This window comes from Cyclopterus lumpus, chromosome 20 (assembly GCF_009769545.1).
Source record: "Cyclopterus lumpus isolate fCycLum1 chromosome 20, fCycLum1.pri, whole genome shotgun sequence".
In the NCBI taxonomy this organism is placed as follows: domain Eukaryota; kingdom Metazoa; phylum Chordata; class Actinopteri; order Perciformes; family Cyclopteridae; genus Cyclopterus; species Cyclopterus lumpus.
In genome coordinates, this window is record NC_046985.1 from 14,565,570 (window position 1) to 14,585,712 (window position 20,143).

The window sequence follows — 20,143 nt, forward strand, 5'->3', positions numbered from 1 at the left end:
TCATTCTGTGTTTCCACTAGTGCTGCCGCAAGCATACATGAGATATGCATTTCCACTGATACACACCCACACTGGAGAGTAAGCGGGGTTGAGGTTAACCAGATGAGGGTTGTTATGGAGATAAGAGGTCTCATTTGGTCACGGAAGGACCAGCTATGGATTTAATGGGGATGACAGGTGAATAAATGGTTGAAATCCATTAACCCTCCCACGACACCAGCTTAAGCCCTGCTCCTAACATTACGCTAGCCTCAGTTAGCTGTTGTCTACTGTGTGTGTGTGTGTGTGAGACTGTGAGAGTGTATACGTGTGTGTATGTATGTGTGCGGAGGCGTGGTTTAGCTCGGGAGTCCCACCCTGCTGCACGCGATGCCTGGGAATCCGTGCCGGTTGAGGATTTACTAAACACGCTTTAGGGAATCCCAGCTCTCTCCCTCCCACCCACACACACACACACACACACACACACACACACACACCTTTAGGACATATATCTGACATAGTTAACACTGATTCAGGTGGAATCACTCATAAAAATGGTGTTTACAAACACACACCACTCGGATCCAAAGCACTGACGCTGTGCAGTCACACACACGTAAACGCAGCACTCGCCCTGCACACGTGCATATGCTCCCCCCAACGCCTTTAGGATGCAGAGCTGTCATACCTGACACTGATCAGATGAGATCACACACACACACACACACACACACACACACACACACACACACACACACACACACACACAAATCTGCACCTGCGACGGCCAATCAGACGCAAGGTTTCTCCTCCTCCTGTGCTCTTCGTGTCCCCTGTCTTTTTCTCCTCACAAAAACACTGCCGCTTATGACGCTGTGCCAGATAAAAATGTTACACTCGGCTCTTATGTAGAGTAAAAACAAAACCAAAACAAAACACTCCATGAAAGAAGCCAGAAGCATAACAGTTTATGTTCCAGTTGGCAGCATATCAACCAGCTTGTTCGGCTTGGAGTCAAGAAAATATGAATTTGAGATACGGAAAGCCGGTATGGTATGTTAGCTATAGCAGTGTTTCCATCACACTGTCAAGCTCCTTGAAGCAAATGTTTGACATACCAGAGGAAAAATGAGCAGGATACAAATCTAAATACATTGGCTTCCAGAACAGTAAAAATGTATGTCTTAATTGATTCTCTGTCTTTCATTTAAATCTGTTTGAATTCTTCGATATTATCAAATATTGTATTTTACTGTCACTGGGAGTCTATCGTATGAAGAAACATTTGTTAAATTAGAACTATGTTTAATAATTCTGAACGCTTAATTCAGTATTTCTGGGATTATTTAGATCATAGTTTCCCAAAGTCTGGGTTGGTTGGTCGGTCGGAGGAGGAGGAGGTTTTATTCTGATATCTGCAGTACAACTTTGACCCACGTGACGAAGCTTGAATGTCTGCGTTGTTCTGATAATTATTTTGTATTAACATGTGTATACCTAATGTTTTCAATAACACCCACATATAACCATAAATTGTGATTCATCAAACGTATATCTATTCAAAATGTCTGGTTTACCGATTCAAGATTACATACGATGATGTGTAAACGGCAGTGAAGATGATCCGGAAGATTCACTGACGCGCACATTATAGACAAGGCCTGGTGTGTATTTGGGTTTCGTCATTTTTGGTTTGTCAAATTAAAAAAAGGTTTGAGAAACGCTGATTTAGATTTTTTTTAAATCAGCAGTGATCCGTATTTTAATAATGAGCCTAAATGCTTCGACAGGGAGAAGCAGTGAACCGTCGAGCAAGGGGAAGAGAGGCAGGAAAGGAGAGGTGATGTCAGCCGTGACTTTACCCCTCAGTGTGAACGTGTTGAAATGAGGGAGGTGTTACAATATTTTTTGCGTTTGTCAGAAACGTTTCTTCCTCAAATATGCACGTACCTAAATGGCACGATCGTACGGCAAATAAACACACGAAACCCCAGCTTTTTCCTTTTGAGGATCCATGCCTGCAGGAGACCTACAAAACAAGTGCAAACTAAAGCCCACACGAATAGTACAAAGTCCATGTAATTGTCATCTTTAAGTATGCAGTAATGATGAGGACTTAAAGCCTCCGAAGAGGCCCGAAACATTGCAGATAGATCACTCCAGGGCAGTGATGCTGGTGCAGAGGAATGGAGTTCATCATCTTGTTGGAAGCTGTAGAATAAATCATAACTACTTAGTATTGTGGTGGGTGCTGTGTACAACTATCTGAAAGATAACTGTACAATTAACTTAGGAGCTGCTCCTCTCTAACTCACATGTGCGAACCATCTGGCCCTGGTGTTGGGCCAGACTTTAATACAAAACCCCGGGTCCGCTTCACTAAGACCCACTAAGTATCACAATGAAACTTGAGGCATGTTTGAGACACATCTGGAGCTCTCTCTGACTCGCCTTCACAGTACAGTGGAGCCAGGGAAGGATTTCTCCATCCTTCTAACACATACTTTTTCATGTTTTATTGTCCGGTGGGAAAGAAATGACTTTGAATCTCATTCTCTGTTCATTTTATGACAGTTCCCACCCCGGCCTCTCTTTATCTTTTCCTCTCTTTCTGATTTTTTTTTTTTAACATGCAAAAAGGATTCCACCCCCCCCCCCCCCCCCCCCCCCCCCCACCCCCTCCGCCCCCCACCCCCCACCCTGCTTGAGTTGCAACGCCATACAGAGCCACCCTTAAGTTCAAACTCTGTGTCCTTCTATAAACAAGTTGACTATTAGACCTCTCCCAAGCAGTTTGTTGAGTCATTATGCGTGAGGAGCATCAATTGAAAGCAAAAGTCTGTGCGAAAGCACGCAAAGCTAAAGTGTGAAGCTGCCCGACGCTATCCCTGTATCATTCTGACTCCAGTCGATTTTTTATTAAATTGCAGTTGAACCTTTGGGAAATAGTGGAAACCTTTTCAACATACTTTCACACCAGCTCCTTTTCCACCGATGTTAGGCCTCCATCGTCACATGCGCACAACCCCACAGCAGATCTGGGCTCAGATCTTACAATCTGCTCTGATTCCAAACTGCACAGCGCACTATAAAATTCAGTCTGAAACTAGATGTGGCTGTGCTTGAATGGACAGATTATAGCAGGCTATTTAAAGTAGAGAGGCCACGCTGGAAACAAAGGCTGAATGACAAGACCACACACTGCCATGGGAAGAGAATGGGAAAGCTCTGTCTGTGTGTGAGACAGATATCTCTTATACAAGGGTATGCCTCGTACTGTGTGTGTGCAAATGCGAACATGCATGTGTGGGATTTGCCACTGATAATTTGGCGCAGGATGCTGAAACTTTAGTTATTTCTCCAGATACAGTGATATCAGAGGCCTCATTTAAACGCGTTGGGGAGCTCCCCGTCTCAAGTTCACCACCAGGTGTCCCCTAGGCTCGTCCTAACCACTTTGGACGGAGACCCCGGTGACTTTGCCAGCCCCCAAATGGCTCTGCGGTGCTGGTTGTAATCAGTGGTGTCGGCGGGGGAAATGGATCGGCTCATCGCGGTGCTTTTGCAGAGCACTTCCTGCTGTACGAGGATGTGTGGATTGGGAGGGTAGCCGAAGCTTGAGGGTGTCCCATCACCCTTAATAACATCTTTGCGGTTAACCTATTTCTACTTAGCTTGCATGAAATGCCCTGGTGTTATTTTCTGCACTCACCCCACTGGGTTCCTCTCTTCTCCTCTCCTCTTCTCTCTTCAATGGAAAATACGGTCACAGTAATTAATAATCATAAGCTGTGGCAGGCAATAAAAGTAAGCATGGGGGGGAGATAAAAAAAAGAAGAAACCAGTTCCTCTCTTTTTTCCCCCGTCGCGTCCCTTTTGACATGTAAAGAGTGTAAACTTGGCAGGGCCAAATTGGTTGATTGCGGGCTACTGATGTGACCCATCTGGGGTTGAAACATTGTATTAGGTCTTCGCACGCTATTCCTCGCCACTCCCTCAGCTCAGCAGCTCACCCCCCTTCTGTCACATGAGGAACAGTTGCAGCACTGTTGTCGGGTGAGGAGGATGTGGGTATTTGCTGTGTTTATGTTGTGTGTGTGTGTGTGTGTGTGTGCGCGCGCAGAGTGTATGTAACGGGAGCCTGGCCTCTCAAATGGACGGTCCAAACCCAGCAACCCAGCAGCAGCTGTGTGTCCTGTTGAAGTGTCCTAGAGCAAGACACCACACAGCTCACTGACTACACTGGATTTGTGTCCATGTTTTTACATTGTGTGTGTGTGCGAGTGTGTGTGTGTGCATTCTTAACCGTAAGTGGATCAGGATCTGGAGTGATGTGTGCCAACTTCTCTGAACTGGAACAGTGCCGCAATTCTTGTCTCTCCTAACAGCATTAAGATTAAGGCACACTCAAATTGTAATCCGGCAAAATCACTTTTTTCTTTTCTGATTTTAGAATCAATTCAAATGGTGTATTAACAATATGTAATTGTAAATTGTCATGCAACTTCTGGCGATTGTTCAGTTTATTCAGCTGGAATGAGATCCCCACAGATTTCACAAGAGAACCATTGAGTACAAAAGCAGAAAACGATCCACTAATTTAAAACATCCTTATGCAATAGAGGGGGGAAAGCAGCATGCCTCACCTCGCGTGAGTCGGCCACAGTGACACAGCAGTGTTTTTAAGCTGCGCATACATTCCCAAATCAGAGATATTACTGTTATTCCGGAGACATCCTGAAGCCATTGCGGAGGAATTTCTGTGGACCCGCTCATAAATCAGACTTCAGCTGCAAGCAGAACATACTGGAGGACAGGCCTGCCCAGTGGAATACAGTGCAGTGCCGCTCCACAAACACATGTTCTGCACTTCTACCTCAGACACATTTGGTTTGAGGTGTCTCTGTCGCGGACTCTCCGCCTGGGAATCCCATTCTGTGTTTATGGAGGGGAAAAATATTATAGTCTTCAAATCACTTCAAATCGTCCATTCATTTAATGTCCGGTTGAACCAAGACGCACAAAAGCCGGCGTCTCACATCTCACTCATTCCATCAGTTACACGTGATTAGACGGAAATTGGATGACTTTTAGGAGGAAATCCTAAAAGTCAGAGAGAGAATAGAAGAGAACACGTGAATAGATGTTTGGAAGTATAGATGGCACTCTGTTAGATGCACAAGTCGTAGAGATACTGTTATCATTATATTAAACAGCCGTGATAATAATTTCTTGTCGAGGGCACTAGAGGTGGCAGAGTATAACGCGTCACACGAAGCGTGAGCATGGAAACAGAACTCAGATCTGCGGGAATGGGCCCGGACCACAGGTCTGAGCTGTAGGGAGATACAAGAGCCAAAGTGGAAGTTTCGGGGTTTACTGACACACGGTGTAAAGTAAGGTTCATTAGTGCGGAGGCGATAATTGCGCGGGTAGTTTGAGAAGCGTGCCATGCGTTAGGTCCTGGTGTTCAGCATAACTGTAAGAATTTCTCCTTGAGCCTTTCTGAACCCTGTCCTTTTAGGTCCTCCTGCTCGTTAAAACTGAATATTTTGCAGAACCAAACGTCCATTAGTCACGCCAGGACTCTGTGCTCTAAGCGTTTTTGGTTTTGAAGAGTTGACGGATGCACGCTTTCCTGTTTGATTACATTTCTATCTCCGGCTTGAAAACAAATATCAGATGCATATGATCTCATCTTGCATTTCATCCATGGTTTTGTAAACAGCTGTATTTATAAGTAACGTAAATCCTAACAAATCAAATTACAAAATGACTGGATGGTACCTACTATTTACATAAATCAAATTAGCCGGGGAACATTGCCCTGAAACTTTTTCCACATTTATGCCTTGCCATCTGCAGCTTTCTACAAAGTTAAAATCATGTATCCTGCAGCAATCAGACATTAAAAGAAGTAGGAACATTTATTTTAATGCTGTTTAAATGCTTGACCAGAATTTATTTCTGAAAGAACCTCTATTTTCCATTAAAATGGCCTTAAACCTCAAGTTATAGATGTAAATTGGACTGACCACTGCTTCCGACTTTGCTTCCGTGACAAGCAGAGTCCCATCTTTAAGCACATGTTGATGAGATCATCTCCGGGGAGAAACACGCAAACAAAAACTGTGTCATAAGCTCAAGCAGAACCTTTTTACACCAACAAGGACTCACGAAACCAGACACACCATTTTGATTAAAGGGATAATTCATGCACTCGGAAGAGACACATTTCAAGATAAAATTGGGTCAAGCTTCAACACATTGAATCCTACATTTCCCATAATGCATAGAAAACCCAGATGATGTCATCACTGAACAAAGGTTGTCTATAAGTAAGGTTGCGCAGTGGGTTTGATATTCCCTCGAAGGGGGGGGTTGGGCTTCAGTCGGCAGCTCTGCGTGCAAAGTGAGAAATATTGTCTTCCGATTCAGAGTGACAGCCGATTTGTGGAAGGCAGACAAGTCAGTGTTTGTTTACCCTCAGAAAATCTTCTCAGTTTGTTGGGAATTAAACACAACAAACACTCGCAGCATCACGCCAACACCAGATGCCAGGAAGTACAGTGGCGACTGAGTGGCATCCACAGCAAAGCCCTGCAATGCATGACTCTCTCCTGACGTTGCCTCTTTTAGCAAGCTTGCGTGATCCCACCATCAGTCCTCATCATGCCCCCCCTCCTCCCTCTATATCCTGCCCTCAAATACACTAAAGCACACGCACACAGGGTTGCACAAGGGGTATATGTCCTCTCCCTCCCCTGAGCCAAATAAAGTGATCGGAGCAAACACTGTTAGTATAAACAGGCTTGGATTAGTGTTGTGATGACATGCAAGGGGCACAGATGGGAGAATGTGAAGTGGACAGTCACGATCGGCCCAGACCTGAAAAAGGATATCTCGCTGTGCTCACCTCGGCTATTTTCAACTGTGCTCCCAGAGCTCACGCCTCCATTTATTTTAGAAAGCTAATGCTTATGTTGGCGTGAAGCTGCCTGTGGCTAACCCCTTGTCCTCGCGTTCGGTGCTTTTACACACAGTATTAAAAGACAATGTTAAACTTAAGGTGGATATTTTCGCTGTACGTGGTTGTAAATCTGTTTTTGCCTATTCTTTTCAAAATTCTCAAAATTGTCTTCCCACAGGCAATATCGTGTGTGATGTTTCGATGCAAGGGCCGCTGAGATGCCTCTGGGATGTTTCTGCAATCTAATACCCTGCAACACAGAGACGAGGTGTTAGGAGAAGGATAATCAGATTACTGTTACGGTTAGCGTATTGCTTAATGAATGAGCTCCATCAGAGGCCAAATTGTTGTGTGATATTGTTGGTGAGAGACGTGGGAGACGGGCCCCTCACGTTAAAGCCAAGCTGACGGGTGATGTTAAGGAAGATCAAATCAGGCTGAAACTGGACCAAAATATTGTCTTTGGATTTATTTATTTTTACCAAAAAGCATGCTTTTTTTGTGACAACCTTAAATTGAAATGCAACTGACCTTAAATACTTCACTGTGCTATTGCTCTAGAATACCTGCCTCACAGATTGGCCCTGGTCCTACACACGCACACACACACACACACACACACACACACACACACACACTGGATACATAACACCTCGGATAGTGTCTACTGACTGACAAGGTAAATGGCTTTCATGCATAAAGCATGGTCGGCATCATGGCTATCACTTGACCCCGGCACACATTAACCGCCTCACATCAATTTAATTACACATCGGTGGGCCTTCCTGTGTGTTGGTGCACAGGTGCATGTCTTTTCGATGGGGGTTATGCAAGCAACACACTGTTCACACTCGTACTATATCTCAATACATCTCTTAACTTATTGTTCCCCGAAAAACCACGCATCGCCAAATTGTGCGGTTTTGTTTCGTGTCATGGGAGGATTACGTGCCGCTTTATGGGTTGAGAAACTTGTCGTTCCTCTCAGACAAAATGAAGCATTTAAAATCGCATTGGATTAGGTCACATCACACAGCTTAAAAAACAATGTTTATTTGTTCTAGGACAGTGACATTTTGCTCCCGCAGAGTTTCAACCAAGTACCACAAAAGTACTTTTATACTCTTTTCTTTCCACCCTTATATTGGACTCAGTACAACTCTTCTCATTAGTGCATTATGTCACCCACTTTGTACTCATGTTTCCGCCACTATAACGATGCCTCTCTTGAGTGCAAGCCCAGCAAATGAGCACAACTTGTTGCTGTCGTAAAAAGTGCTCCGTGGTTAGCATTCGTTTAGCATTGCGTGCTGCAGCAGCATTAGCGTAGTTTCCCTCCCATATGGATTCAGCCCGAGGGACCATCTGTCCGTTATTATTTGCCTCAATGGGACGAAACAGCGCCATCATCTTTTTAACAGATTACCTTAGCTTGCATGGATGAAAAAAAAGAATGCTAACAGGATCAAAAATGAAATCATGAAAGGTGTGGCTCTTCAGAAAACATGTTGAGTGTTCTGTTGTGGCCGCAAAGCAAGCGATGATTGCTTTTGACTGGCCAGCAGGGAGGAGACTACGAGAGGGATAATCTGAGGCTGGTTGTGCTTCTTTCTCCCTGTTATTGTGAATAATGCCAGTGACACTAGTTGGCACGCAACTCAGGGAACCAGCGGCGCAGCCGACTGTAACCGTAGCTCTGCTCTCCGCCTTTTTTTTGCCCTCCTCCCCTCTCCTGCAGGAATGCAGACTGAAATACAGGGGTAGAGAACTAATAATTATTCCCTGAGTTGCTGTTCAGAATTCCCTTTTTCAATATGAAGAAGCCGTGGAAATGAGTGAGCTATATAATAAACCCTTTATGGTTATTCTATACACTGTAAGCCAGCGACCCCGTGCTCTGCAGTGCGTTTGTCCCAGTCTAGATTTTGATGAAGTAGAATTTTTGGACCAAGGCCTAGACCTAAATAACTCCACTTATGAGGAACCCAACAAAATAATTGGTGCCTTTTTCACTCTTTCCCCCCTCTGCAATTCCAATCATATTTAACTAATTTAAAACACTTTAAGTCCACCTCTCATGGCACATCTGGTTCCATGCTCCTCGTTTGTTTATAAAGCACAAGATGTTTTTGTTTTAAATGCGTCACTAATTAAACTCAAAATCATCGAGATGGGCTTTACAGCAACCAGCAAAACGGTCACATAAACTTCATCGCGTTCATCTCGAAGCCCTTGACTTTCAGGCTGCTCGTGAAAATGGAGATTGTCTGCGAGCACGGAAATAGAAGGCTTGTGCTTTATTGTGGCCAGGTGGGTTTCCTGAATGCAAATTGTATTAACCGCCAGCTCCTTAAGAGAGCAACGAGTCACAGCCGTCCTCATCAAAACAAGAATCCAAGGAAAAGTTATTTATAGAGTAACCGCGTCAACACACACATGCATGCAGGAGCTGATGCCTCTTACAGTGATGCAGTGTGTATCTCAGATCTGCCCACATGGCACAGAGATTCCATTATTTTGTCACATTTCTGCTTGAGAAATGTCAGTTATTTCTGTAAATTTTACAGTTGGCCAACCAGAAAAAGAAAAAAAAGATAAACATAACATACTGTACACCAAGGATCTAAAAATAAACGTGTTTTGCCTTTTGAGCTTCGGCTTGGTCGAAAGTGCGTCAACAGTTTTCCCACAAAAGTCCAAGTGTGCTACGGAAATTGAGGTCCCCCAGAGGGAAAGTTGTTATATCTCTATTTGAATGAGCCAATCAGAGGAGGTTTGTGATAAATATAGAAGCATAGTGGAGTGGAGAGTAGGCCTAACAATGGAGTTGACTCCCGCAGAATATACTTCCACCGCCTGTGTTTTTTTTCTGCAACTGTGAACTGTACAACTGTACATGTGATCGTACACGCGTGTTGTCATTGGGCCTTCAGGCAGAGTTACTGCTCGGATATGTATGTGTCTCACAAGGGAGTCCGTATCCTGAGTTCACCCCCGCTGAGCAGACGGAAGGCCAGGGACGACGTTTGTGCCGATGCAACGTGTCAAATCCCTGGCAACGGTGGGGAAACCGTTGCGTCTTGTTGTCTTCAATTAGAAAATACACTGTTGCGCTCATTTGGGTACAGTCAAATTAACAAGCGTTCCTGCATAACTGGCTCATCTCACGCAACACATGCCTGAATACAGCCTGTGTGTGTGTGTGCGTGCGTGTGTGTAAGCAGGGAGCACATTGTTTCACGCTGAGGCACATCCTCCCCGGGCCTCCATCCATTTGCATTCTGTTAGTTTTTCTAATTGTCTGTATAAATATTGCACCACGTTGGCCTTAAGTTGCGGTGCATTTTCCCAAAGCTTAGACAACCCTCGAGCTGGCTCCACACTCTTTCAATGGGTTCATCAGAAAAAGAAAAAAAATGTGTCTCCTCTGACAAACACCACGCTCACATAAAATATGTGCGCCACAATCAGTCATGTTCTCTATTTACAGAAGCAACAGTCCTCCAGTGTGTGTGTGTGTGTGTGTGTGTGTGTGTGCGTGTGTGCGTGCGTGCGTGCGTGCGTGCGTGCGTGTGTGTGTATAGAGTGCGTGGCGCCAGTTTTATGATGCGCCGTGTTGTCAAGCCGCATTCAGTAGCAGTACACACAGTTACCACGATTCTGTTTTGCCCCAGGGCTCATGCGAGACAGATCACTCCTGTGCAACGCAATCAAAACAGAGAAGTAGAAAACAGTTGAGTTTTGCATCCCAACCTCCAATGTGATCCCATTTGATTCGTCGTAATATTACTGCCCCTTCACTTTATGTTCGGGAATCTTTTATTTTTATTTTTTCTCAGAGATATACTGTATTTCCCTTCTCTGATTCACATGCACACTACCCCATAAAAATCACTCGGAAAGTTGCATATTCGTGATTCCTGCCCGGTGTCCAAGAAAAGTCATTTTTGTAAATGTGGCTTTGTGAACAAAAGGGAACTGCTTTAAACCCTGGCAGTCCCTCCCTCCAAATGTAATCTTATATGTTACAGTGGAAAACATTCTCATCCAAAACAATATCGGGAAGATTAGAGACCTCAATCCAATATTAATATTGGTATCAAGGCTGATTGAAATTTTAATGCATACTGTTTATACTTATCCAAGTGGAACAGTAGGAACCAAGTGGAAAAAGCTGCTGTTTATCTTCAGAAAAATATGAAAGTGCCAAAAACTTTCTTTCAGTGAATCTTTTTTCTCCTTCTTCCTTCTCTTTGCCACATTGCAAAAACAAGAAGAAGAAACAGTTTAAATGGTAAGGGTTGGATTTGGACAGGTCGAGATCCGGACATTTGATCTGTGGCATAATGAAGTATTAGCTTCCATTACAGTACAGGCTTAACCTTTTTGCGGAGCACCATTGAGCGCTTGCCAGTAGTCATCAATATTTAACAGCTGTTGCTATTATGAAATTCTTTATGGGCTAATGTGGCTCGCCGGCTTGCACGCAAGGCCTTGGCCGGCCGCCAGCCCTCTGTCAGGAGGAGGGGGGGTAGATTGACAGACGGCTTGCTCGCGTGACAACCAGCCCTTGATCGGCCAACTTCTCTCTCTCTCTCCCTCTGTGTGTGTGTGTGTGTGTGTGTGTGTGTGTCTGTGTGTGTGTGTGTTGGTGCTGCTGCTCTCTCTGCTGTGGATTTCCTGTGCCTGCGGAGAGAGACAGAGAGAGAGAGAGAGAGAGAGAAGAAGAGCGCTGAGGGAAGGGGGTGGGAATAGGCAAAGGAAGTGGCTGTAAGCCAACCCGACGTCAACACACACATGCACACACACACGTATGCACACACACTGTTCTCTCTACTCACGCAAGCCTTGTGGAAGGGGAGGGACTGCTGTGCAGCGCGCCGTTCGCATGTTCAGGTCCGGGGCTCTTCTTTACAAGCCAAAAAAACCCAGCTGAGGATCAGCTGCCAAGAGATGGCAACCATACTGTCGCCAGGCAGGGAGACGGAGTGCCGGCATGCAGATGTAGGTGCTATGGATGTGATTGGGAGTTACTCATATATTAGCAAAACATCAACACTCTGACAGAGGAAATAATTGAATTACATTTCACCAGTTGGTGGGGAAATGATCAGATCCCTTGCTTGAGTAAAAGTAGCAATATTGCAATATATAAATACATCATAAAGTAAAGTTACTGCATCTGAATTGTCAAGTAAAAAGTAGTTTATTGCGTACGATTTTCTTTTAAGTTCGTCGTATTTTATAGCTGATATGTCACGGTAACTTTGGCTGTCAAAGAAATGTTCAGGCCAGTACGTGAGTAAGTGTACTTTGTTACTTTCCTCCACTGCTCATTACATATGAATTTAGCTGAGTATAAAGTTATGAAATGTCTCAAAGAAACACACCCAAAAAGCAGCAGCAACCACCTGTTTGACTGGATTTGCATGCAGACTGGTAGGACCCAGGTTAAGGCCGTGCAGCAGCTGGTGTTGTGTCTATGACCAGCCATGTATGAACACTTACCTGCTCCTCGCTGCATATTGCTCTGGAAGGCAGCGTGAGCCGAAGAATGGAGCTGGGGTATCACCTACCATTCAGTTCAAAATGCATGCTGCTCTTGTACTCACGATTTCTAAAGCGCTTGGAGTCATGCAACACTCCTTAATATCATGTCATGCCATGCCATCGTTTGGATCTAATGCACAGGACGGACCGCGTTGAAATATTCATCTCTGCGTTTCTCATCATTTTGCGAGACATTCCTCTGTGTTTGATCTCCATTATCCCCAGAATAAAAGCATGTCGGTGACACTATGGGTCCCCCCCCCACCCCTGTCCCCTGTACAGCTCTCCCTCCTTATCGAAATGTCTTCTTTCTCTGGTAGTATGGGAGGAAGTGGCTTGAAAGGAGACGGTGTTGAACGCAGAAGAACAGACCGAGACTTTCCCGCTCCGCATCCATGTGCCTCACGGACAGACTCACCTCGCCCCCTAGAGGGTGCAGAAAAGGCTTGATTGATGTGGACTATGTCCCAAACCCACAATACTCTGTTTTTTCTTACGTGATCCTGCTGCCGTGTCTCTGACAACAAGCAGCAGGGAAAGGTTTGTTTTTCAGCCTCACGTGAGCCCCAGAAGGGATCATTTTGGCACGCAGCAATCTAAAGCAATCACATCTAAATCGCAGTCTTTTCTCACTTTGAGCATCTTTACCATCACAGTCACTATTTGTAATATCTTTTTTTTTTTTTTTCGACAAATCTTCGAAGGTGCCGTCTGAGCCCATTGAAGTCCAGAGACAATTGTGACTTTAGTTGTGCAAAATTGAATCACACTGTAGCTCGGGATCTGGCAGGTGGTCTTAACGTTTCGCGTATTCAATGGAAGTGGAAAGACAGACCGGGCCGACTAAAGGAGCTTGACACTTTCAGCCTCACCCCTTGGCAGCATTGACATCCTACTACTTGTCACTTTTTACTTGACACCCCGTCCTCACACAGAGCACATAAACGCCTCACCATTACCCACTCTGTTTTCTTTTATAGACCAGGGAGAAAATAGCGGCAAAGAAAAGCAAACCCAAAGACGCGAGCGGTGATGAATAAAGCCGGTATTGTCGGCAGAGGAAGTACCTGTGCCGTTAATTAATCATGCCGTGTGTTTGTCTTTCCTGACGCTGCATCCTCTCCAAAAGCTGCCGTAAGAGAGAAAACAAAAATACACGAGGCGTTGAAGGAGGAAAATAAAGAGGTTTATTAGGTCCATTTCCCTCTGCTAGTTTCCACTAGTTGGATGATATTGCAGTGATTGAAGAGAATGGTGTGTGAGTGTGTGTGTGTGGCTTTTCTGAGTCTGTTTGTTTGTGGGTGTTTGCACCTAGCAGAGGTGATGACAAAATACTTATTATTGAAATAGAAATGCCGTTATTACTGGCATTTATGAGTTTACGAAGCCGCCTGTCAATGCAGTCGACCGCGCTTAACCTGATTTCCATCGCTCACATTGAGGCCTTTATTTCCACTCACACACCTGATGTTGCACCCGGAGGCGATGAATGATTGAACGGGGGAAGAAGTTAATCCAGTCAAAATTTATAGATAAGCAGGGACAGAGAGAAAAAACGGACGCATTAGCTTTGCGTGCTTCAGAAGGGAATTAAGAGAAGGAGAACTCTTTCAGCGTCACGAAATTGGTTGTCGATCGCCTGCGATGCCGAGTTGAACAAAGAAAAGGGTGCAGAGATGAGGAGGAGGAGGGTTCATGGGGGGAGGGATGGACAGAGGATAGGAGATGGTAGAAGGTTAAAGGGGGAGGAATGGAAGCCGTAATGGGGTTATTCGTTGGGGGCGGGGACTATACGACGCATCGGAAGATACATACATACATACATAGATTGTTTTTCGTAATGAGGCGATGGCGTGTGTGTGACTGTGTTGCGTGACTAATCTGTGCCTGCTACAATGAGTGAGGGGCTGATCTCTTGGAGTGAGCCACATGCCCACTGACAGCACGCCCATAAGAGAAACACGCAAACATGCCTTCGACACGCAACGCACACGTCACCGATGCACATGTGACATTTCTGCACGCCAAGGCCTCGTAGGCTAATTGCGTGTGTATACACTCTGGCATGGTAGTAGGTAGGCCTTTTACTCCGCAGCGGAGAGATCAGAGCCTGTGTGTAAGTGATTGATGGAGTGGGACTCACTTGTGATAGTTTTATAACTTAAGTAGATGTTTCTACTCTTGAATAAAGAACATCTTTCACACATTTCAGTGCAAGTAAATCTATTTTGAAACCCACCAGACATCCCAAAAGCACTCAATGCTGCGCTCCACCTCAAGCTGTGTGTACCAGCGGGCCTTTTGCGTGTGCGTGTGGCTGTGTCGTGTGAGAAGAATCCCGTAAAGTCATGAAATCCTCCACTGTATTTCCTCGTTAGACAGCCCCCGCCTCACAGACTGATATCTGGTGATCGCGCAGTGCGAAAGGAGACTGATACAGTTAATGTGTCGGCCACATGTCTGCGTGCCGGCCCAACTTCCGCTGCCGCATCACAAAGGCTTTTTTTGGAGAATTTAGAAGCTTTAGAAAATGTAATCATTGTCGTTATCGTTATTCTCCTGTGCTGACATGGAAAGTGGAAGAGTTTGACCTACGTGAGATGTGCTTGATTTTATTTTCCAGACCGCCTTGTATAAGGTTCGTGAAATTAAGGACCGGGAATGATTTACACGTTCTGTTTGTGGCTGCTCTTTTCATATCGATAGCATTTTTTTTACATCCTTAAACCATCGACTTCCTTTTTAGTTTTTGTTGTTTCAACATAAATAAGCCCCTCGTTCCAGACAATTGACCCTTTCCTTTGTCTTTTTCACAGCGAACCACGACAAGCCCTCCAGGAAGCACAGTATCAGCACAGCATCCTCCAACCCTGAACCCAGGAAAGAGAGCCTTCCACTGGGCACTACAGTCAATGAAAGCAGCCTCCTTCTGGAAGTAAGAACCCACATGGCTGTTGTCTGTTTGTGTGGAATAACTGCGTGAACATAAAGTATTATGTGTGTGTACGTGTGCCGTCCTACGTGTTCTTTTTAGGGTAGCACTTTTCACTATGCTGCTTTCAAACCGGTGTCTTTTTGGTTGTACCCGCGATGAAAATACCTGCTAGCTTCAGTCAGGAGCGAGGTGGGGTGGGGGGGGTTCTTTCTTTTGTGTGTGCATGCGTGTGTGCCCTTCGCCCTTTGCCCTGACCTCTTTTGCAGAGCTGTGGTGTTGCGTGACATACGGGTGAGACGGGAGTGTCAGAGCTGATGAAGGAGGTGGAGACTCACACATGCTGGCGGCTTTAGCAGCCAGTCAAGTGTGTGTGTGTGTGTGTGTGTGTGTGTGTGTGTGTGTGTGTGTGTGTGTGTGTGAGTGCATCTCTGTCTGGATGCATGTAGTCATGTGTGAAAGTGAGCAGAAGAGAGTGAGAAAAACACACCAAGCCTGTCAACATTAATCAGCAAATATGGAGAATTGTTTTTTGTCAGTTGACCTCAGACCTTTAATCAGACAGAGGAGATTATCATACGTGCATATATTTCAGGGTAAGACATGGCATGTGTTGTTTAGTTTTTTTTTTATGATACCAGGGCACTTGGTCGAACTTCAACAATAATGCACAAGATGCATCTTTTGAATATATTTTACATAAAACTTGTTCGATATGTTGTTAAATTCCTAGAGAGGCGAATGTTTCTCTAGACGGCATCCGAGCAGACGGGAGACCGTAATCAGACACAGAAGCGGCGGCCCGCTACGTGGGAATTACTTTAGCATCAGCTCCTTGCTACGCACTCAATACCCTAATGGCTATCTGTCGAACAACAAACGACACTGATCATCGGCCAGCAACTAGCACGAGGGCGAGCTGGTCCACTGATGCTTCTGTTAACGTGTCGGGTTGTCTCAATGGGGCGGTAAACAAAAGGATAGATTGACCGTGCCGATGTGCCGCCTCCCGTTGCGTGACTCAGCCTGCACCGGGGCCTCACAGCAAACTGTGCATTAGTTGTTACGGGGACGGGATCCCAAGAGAGGGGCAAGCGGAGATGTTTGTGTGTGTCTCTGTATGTGTGAGGATGTGTGCTTATAGGTATATGGTATGTTTGTGTGGCAGGTACATTACTTCATGCTTGTGCATGTTCGTGTATGCATTTTGGAAGTTGAGTGTAATAAGAAAAATATACCATTTACTCTTAAGTTTTATTGTAAATATTGTATTTAAAACATTATATGTTTTATGTTTATATATATTGTATAAAATATCAAATGTCAAAATAACAAGAGCAAAACTTGCTGATGCAATCCATCCAATAGTTGTCGAGACATTTAAGTCAGAACCAAACATGTCTGTCAGGGAATCACCAAAGTCAGTAGGGATCATCCTCTGGGGACCCTGCATATCTCTGCCAAGTTCCATGGCAGTTCACGCGGTACTTGCTGTGTTATCTGCCTTCCCTAGAGCAACACAGCTAGCTGTAATGTGTATCTTATGTGGGGCTGCGGTCTCACTCATTGGCTGATATCCAACCTTTTCAATGTCAACATCATTCAATATATCAGAATCCCGTATTATGTTAACCTTCGTATATATGTGGGTGAAGGATGTGGCTTTCTGATGGCAGAAGGTCTGCATGTTTGTCATGACCTCATCGTCACTGCTTTCGTCTCACTGTGACAGCGAGACATACGGAAAAAACCAAAGGAACTCTGTTGAAACAATGAGACACGGCCGCCCCACCACCACCACTACCTCCTCCACCTCCTCCCCTCCTCTCCCTTGTTTCCAATTTCAGTGAACCAATATTTTATTTTGGGCCCTGCGTGCAAAGCGACTCTTACGATTTGTAAGTCAATGCTTTTAGTTTCCCTGGGGCGGTTATGGGAGCTGGGGGCGTCGTAGTTGCAGATATGTGGCGGTGCAGGCCAGCAGCAGGTGCCTGTTTCCATTACCTAAAGGCTTTAGTATGCGAGGAAGTGAAGGAAATGTGAAAGGAGAAAACACACCAAAAAAGCAGCCAATACAAGTACAGTATTTCTTTTTTTATTATAACTTTTTTTATTTCAAAATAGAGACATAAAGGTGTCTCTATTGGAATTCAGCTTGGTGGTTTTTCATAAAGAAAATAGAATAATGATTATTTGAGCTGTAGAGGCATTTTTGCTAAATTGTGCATGGCCTCTACCCTCCCAACGTAAATTGTGGATGTTCCCATAATAGTTTCGGACATGTGAAAAATAAATGCACTGTATTTATCTATAATTTATTGGTCAGTCATTCCGTCTCAGAATGCCAATTAATACAGTAATCAACTGTAAAAAAGAAAAGAAAATATTTTTTTCGCCTGCACACAATCTGCCAGGTCTCAAGTCCAAGGCCTATTTGTTCCAGAAAAATAAAAATGTCAAAAGAAAATGGGTTGCAGAAATTGACTGTGGCATTTCAAAGACTTGGACGAGGAATGGTGAAAGGTGAGCGGGCTAAAAACAACCTAAATAAACCCAACAGGTAAATGTTGGCTTTTTTATGGCCTTGTTGGACCTCATAAAGGCAACATCACATCCACGTCCTATTCAGACGTATTTTGGAAACTATGCTGAGCTATAATGATCCCACATTGCCCTTTGTTCATTTTAAACACATATCTTTGATTGTTGACCAAATCATGCTTCGCAAGTGCTGAGTCAGATTCAAAACGGTCTTGTTTACACCAGATATGTATTTGTGCATGTGTTATTTCTCACTTTTGAGTGCTTGCTGCAGAGTGCGGTGTGTCTATATGTGAGCCCCCCCTCCCCTCACCCTCCCCTCCTCCTGGATGTTATGAACATGTGCCAGTTGAACTTGTCAAACAACATCTGCACCTACACCACCAGGACCCTGAGTCACCCTCCCATCTCTGCTCCCCATCATGTATGCTTTCGACCATATTGTTATATCATAGTCCAGATAGTTTTTCTGTCACAGCGTTGCTTTGTCAGAGTTTGACTTAAATACCTCGTGGACAAATTGCTCTATTCACAGACAGACAGGTATCACAGTCTATTATGCACTCGGGATGCAGCGTGTGCAGGGAGCTGAGCATTACTGAGGCAATCAGATCAATGTGAGGAGAAAGTGAGGGAGTGTGAATTTAGAGGCCACGGGGAGATATACCACATAGAACACACACACACACACACACAGGGAAGACCTGCATAGTCTCGCAGTAAAATAGAGATGACAGACTCGGCAGCAGCAGTCACGCAAGTCAAGTAGCCTTGCAGTTGTCACGCTATCACAGCTGTGCACAACACACACACACACACACACACACACACACACACACAGGAAGACTCTTCCACATCTCCTTCCCTTGTTTTGCTCTTTTTTCTCTCCACCTCCATCTGTCCTCCCCTCCTCGATTGACTGAAGCCAGTTATGTATTTATTGAAATTCTCTCTTTAATCAACACTTGTCTCTGCGAGCTGTGCTGGCCAAACACATGATTTGTATGTGTGTGTGTGTGCGTGTGCGTGTGCGTGTGCGTGTGCGTGTGCGTGTGCATGTGTAAAGAGGGAATGCAGGCCCGAGTCTGTGTTTGTGTCTGGAGTTTCACTGCTTTTAATCAATGTGTTTGGTATCATAAATCAAAGACTGTTAGCAATCAAACAGACTTAATTATCAAAGTTTCTGATGAAATACATACGTTTAAAGGGATGCAAATTGGTGTGTATGTCATCCTGAAGTTAACTGCTTTGAAAAATAAAAGAATTGAAATACCGCCAGAAAATATTCAAAAAGGTCCAAAGCAATATTTTGCATTGCAAATCAGCAAGTTTTACTTGGCCCACTCAACTCTATAGCCATCTGTCTTTCATTCCTGCACCAGTGTACAGTATTATTCAGTCTTTTGTTCAATTTTTTACTCTGATTTGCTGTTCTGATAATTATGGAAAGAATGATATTAATGTGCTATATAAAATCTGGCAAGAGTCAAATTCTGGCTGCGCTTTGCTTAAAAAGTACAGTAATGACTGTGACCACAGTTGGGTCTTAAATACAAAAAACATTTGACTCTGTGGCACCGTGTTTCTGCTGAGTGCAATCATGCCTTCTAAAGCTAGCTTTGCAAAGACGGCACCGATTAAATCCAGTTGTTTGTGTTTGTCAATTATGTATTTGTTGCACTTGAGTTTATTTGCTGCATGAGTTACCCTGAGTAACTGCTTATTCCTGTCTCCCTGTGCGTGTGCGTGTGCGTGTTTGTGTGTGTGTGTGTGTGTGTGTGTGTGTGTGTGTAGTCTCTTACAGGCTTTGCCTTGGTGGTGAGCAGTGATGGGATGGTATTTTATGCCTCTTCAACCATTGTGGACTATCTGGGATTTCATCAGGTGAGTTGAACGTCTTGAATATGCATACAGTATATATTTATATATATATACACAGTATATATATATATATGTACATATATATATGTACAAACCATTTATCAATGTCTTTATCAACTGCAAGATTTCCCTGAAAAGTAGGTGTGTAGTTAGGTCCTCCCTCTGTGCTCAGCCGGTTGCATTATGAGCCCAACTTATCATGTTTTTGACTAATTGTCGGTCGTCCAAAGTCCTCCTGCCTGAGGTTCGGGTAACCTGAACCCATGAAACTATTTCAGGAATTTAGG

The 20,143-nt window shown here is 44.4% G+C and overlaps 1 protein-coding gene across 1 annotated transcript in view; it reads left to right on the forward strand.

Annotated features, from left to right (window-relative positions):
- The window catches only part of ahrra (aryl-hydrocarbon receptor repressor a), a 58,146-nt gene that overhangs the window by 26,905 nt on the left and 11,098 nt on the right, over window positions 1-20,143 (forward strand). The window contains exons 4-5 of the mRNA XM_034559946.1: window positions 15,319-15,437; window positions 19,770-19,859. Coding sequence (XP_034415837.1) covers window positions 15,319-15,437; window positions 19,770-19,859 — 209 coding nt within the window. The remainder of the gene's footprint in view (window positions 1-15,318; window positions 15,438-19,769; window positions 19,860-20,143) is intronic.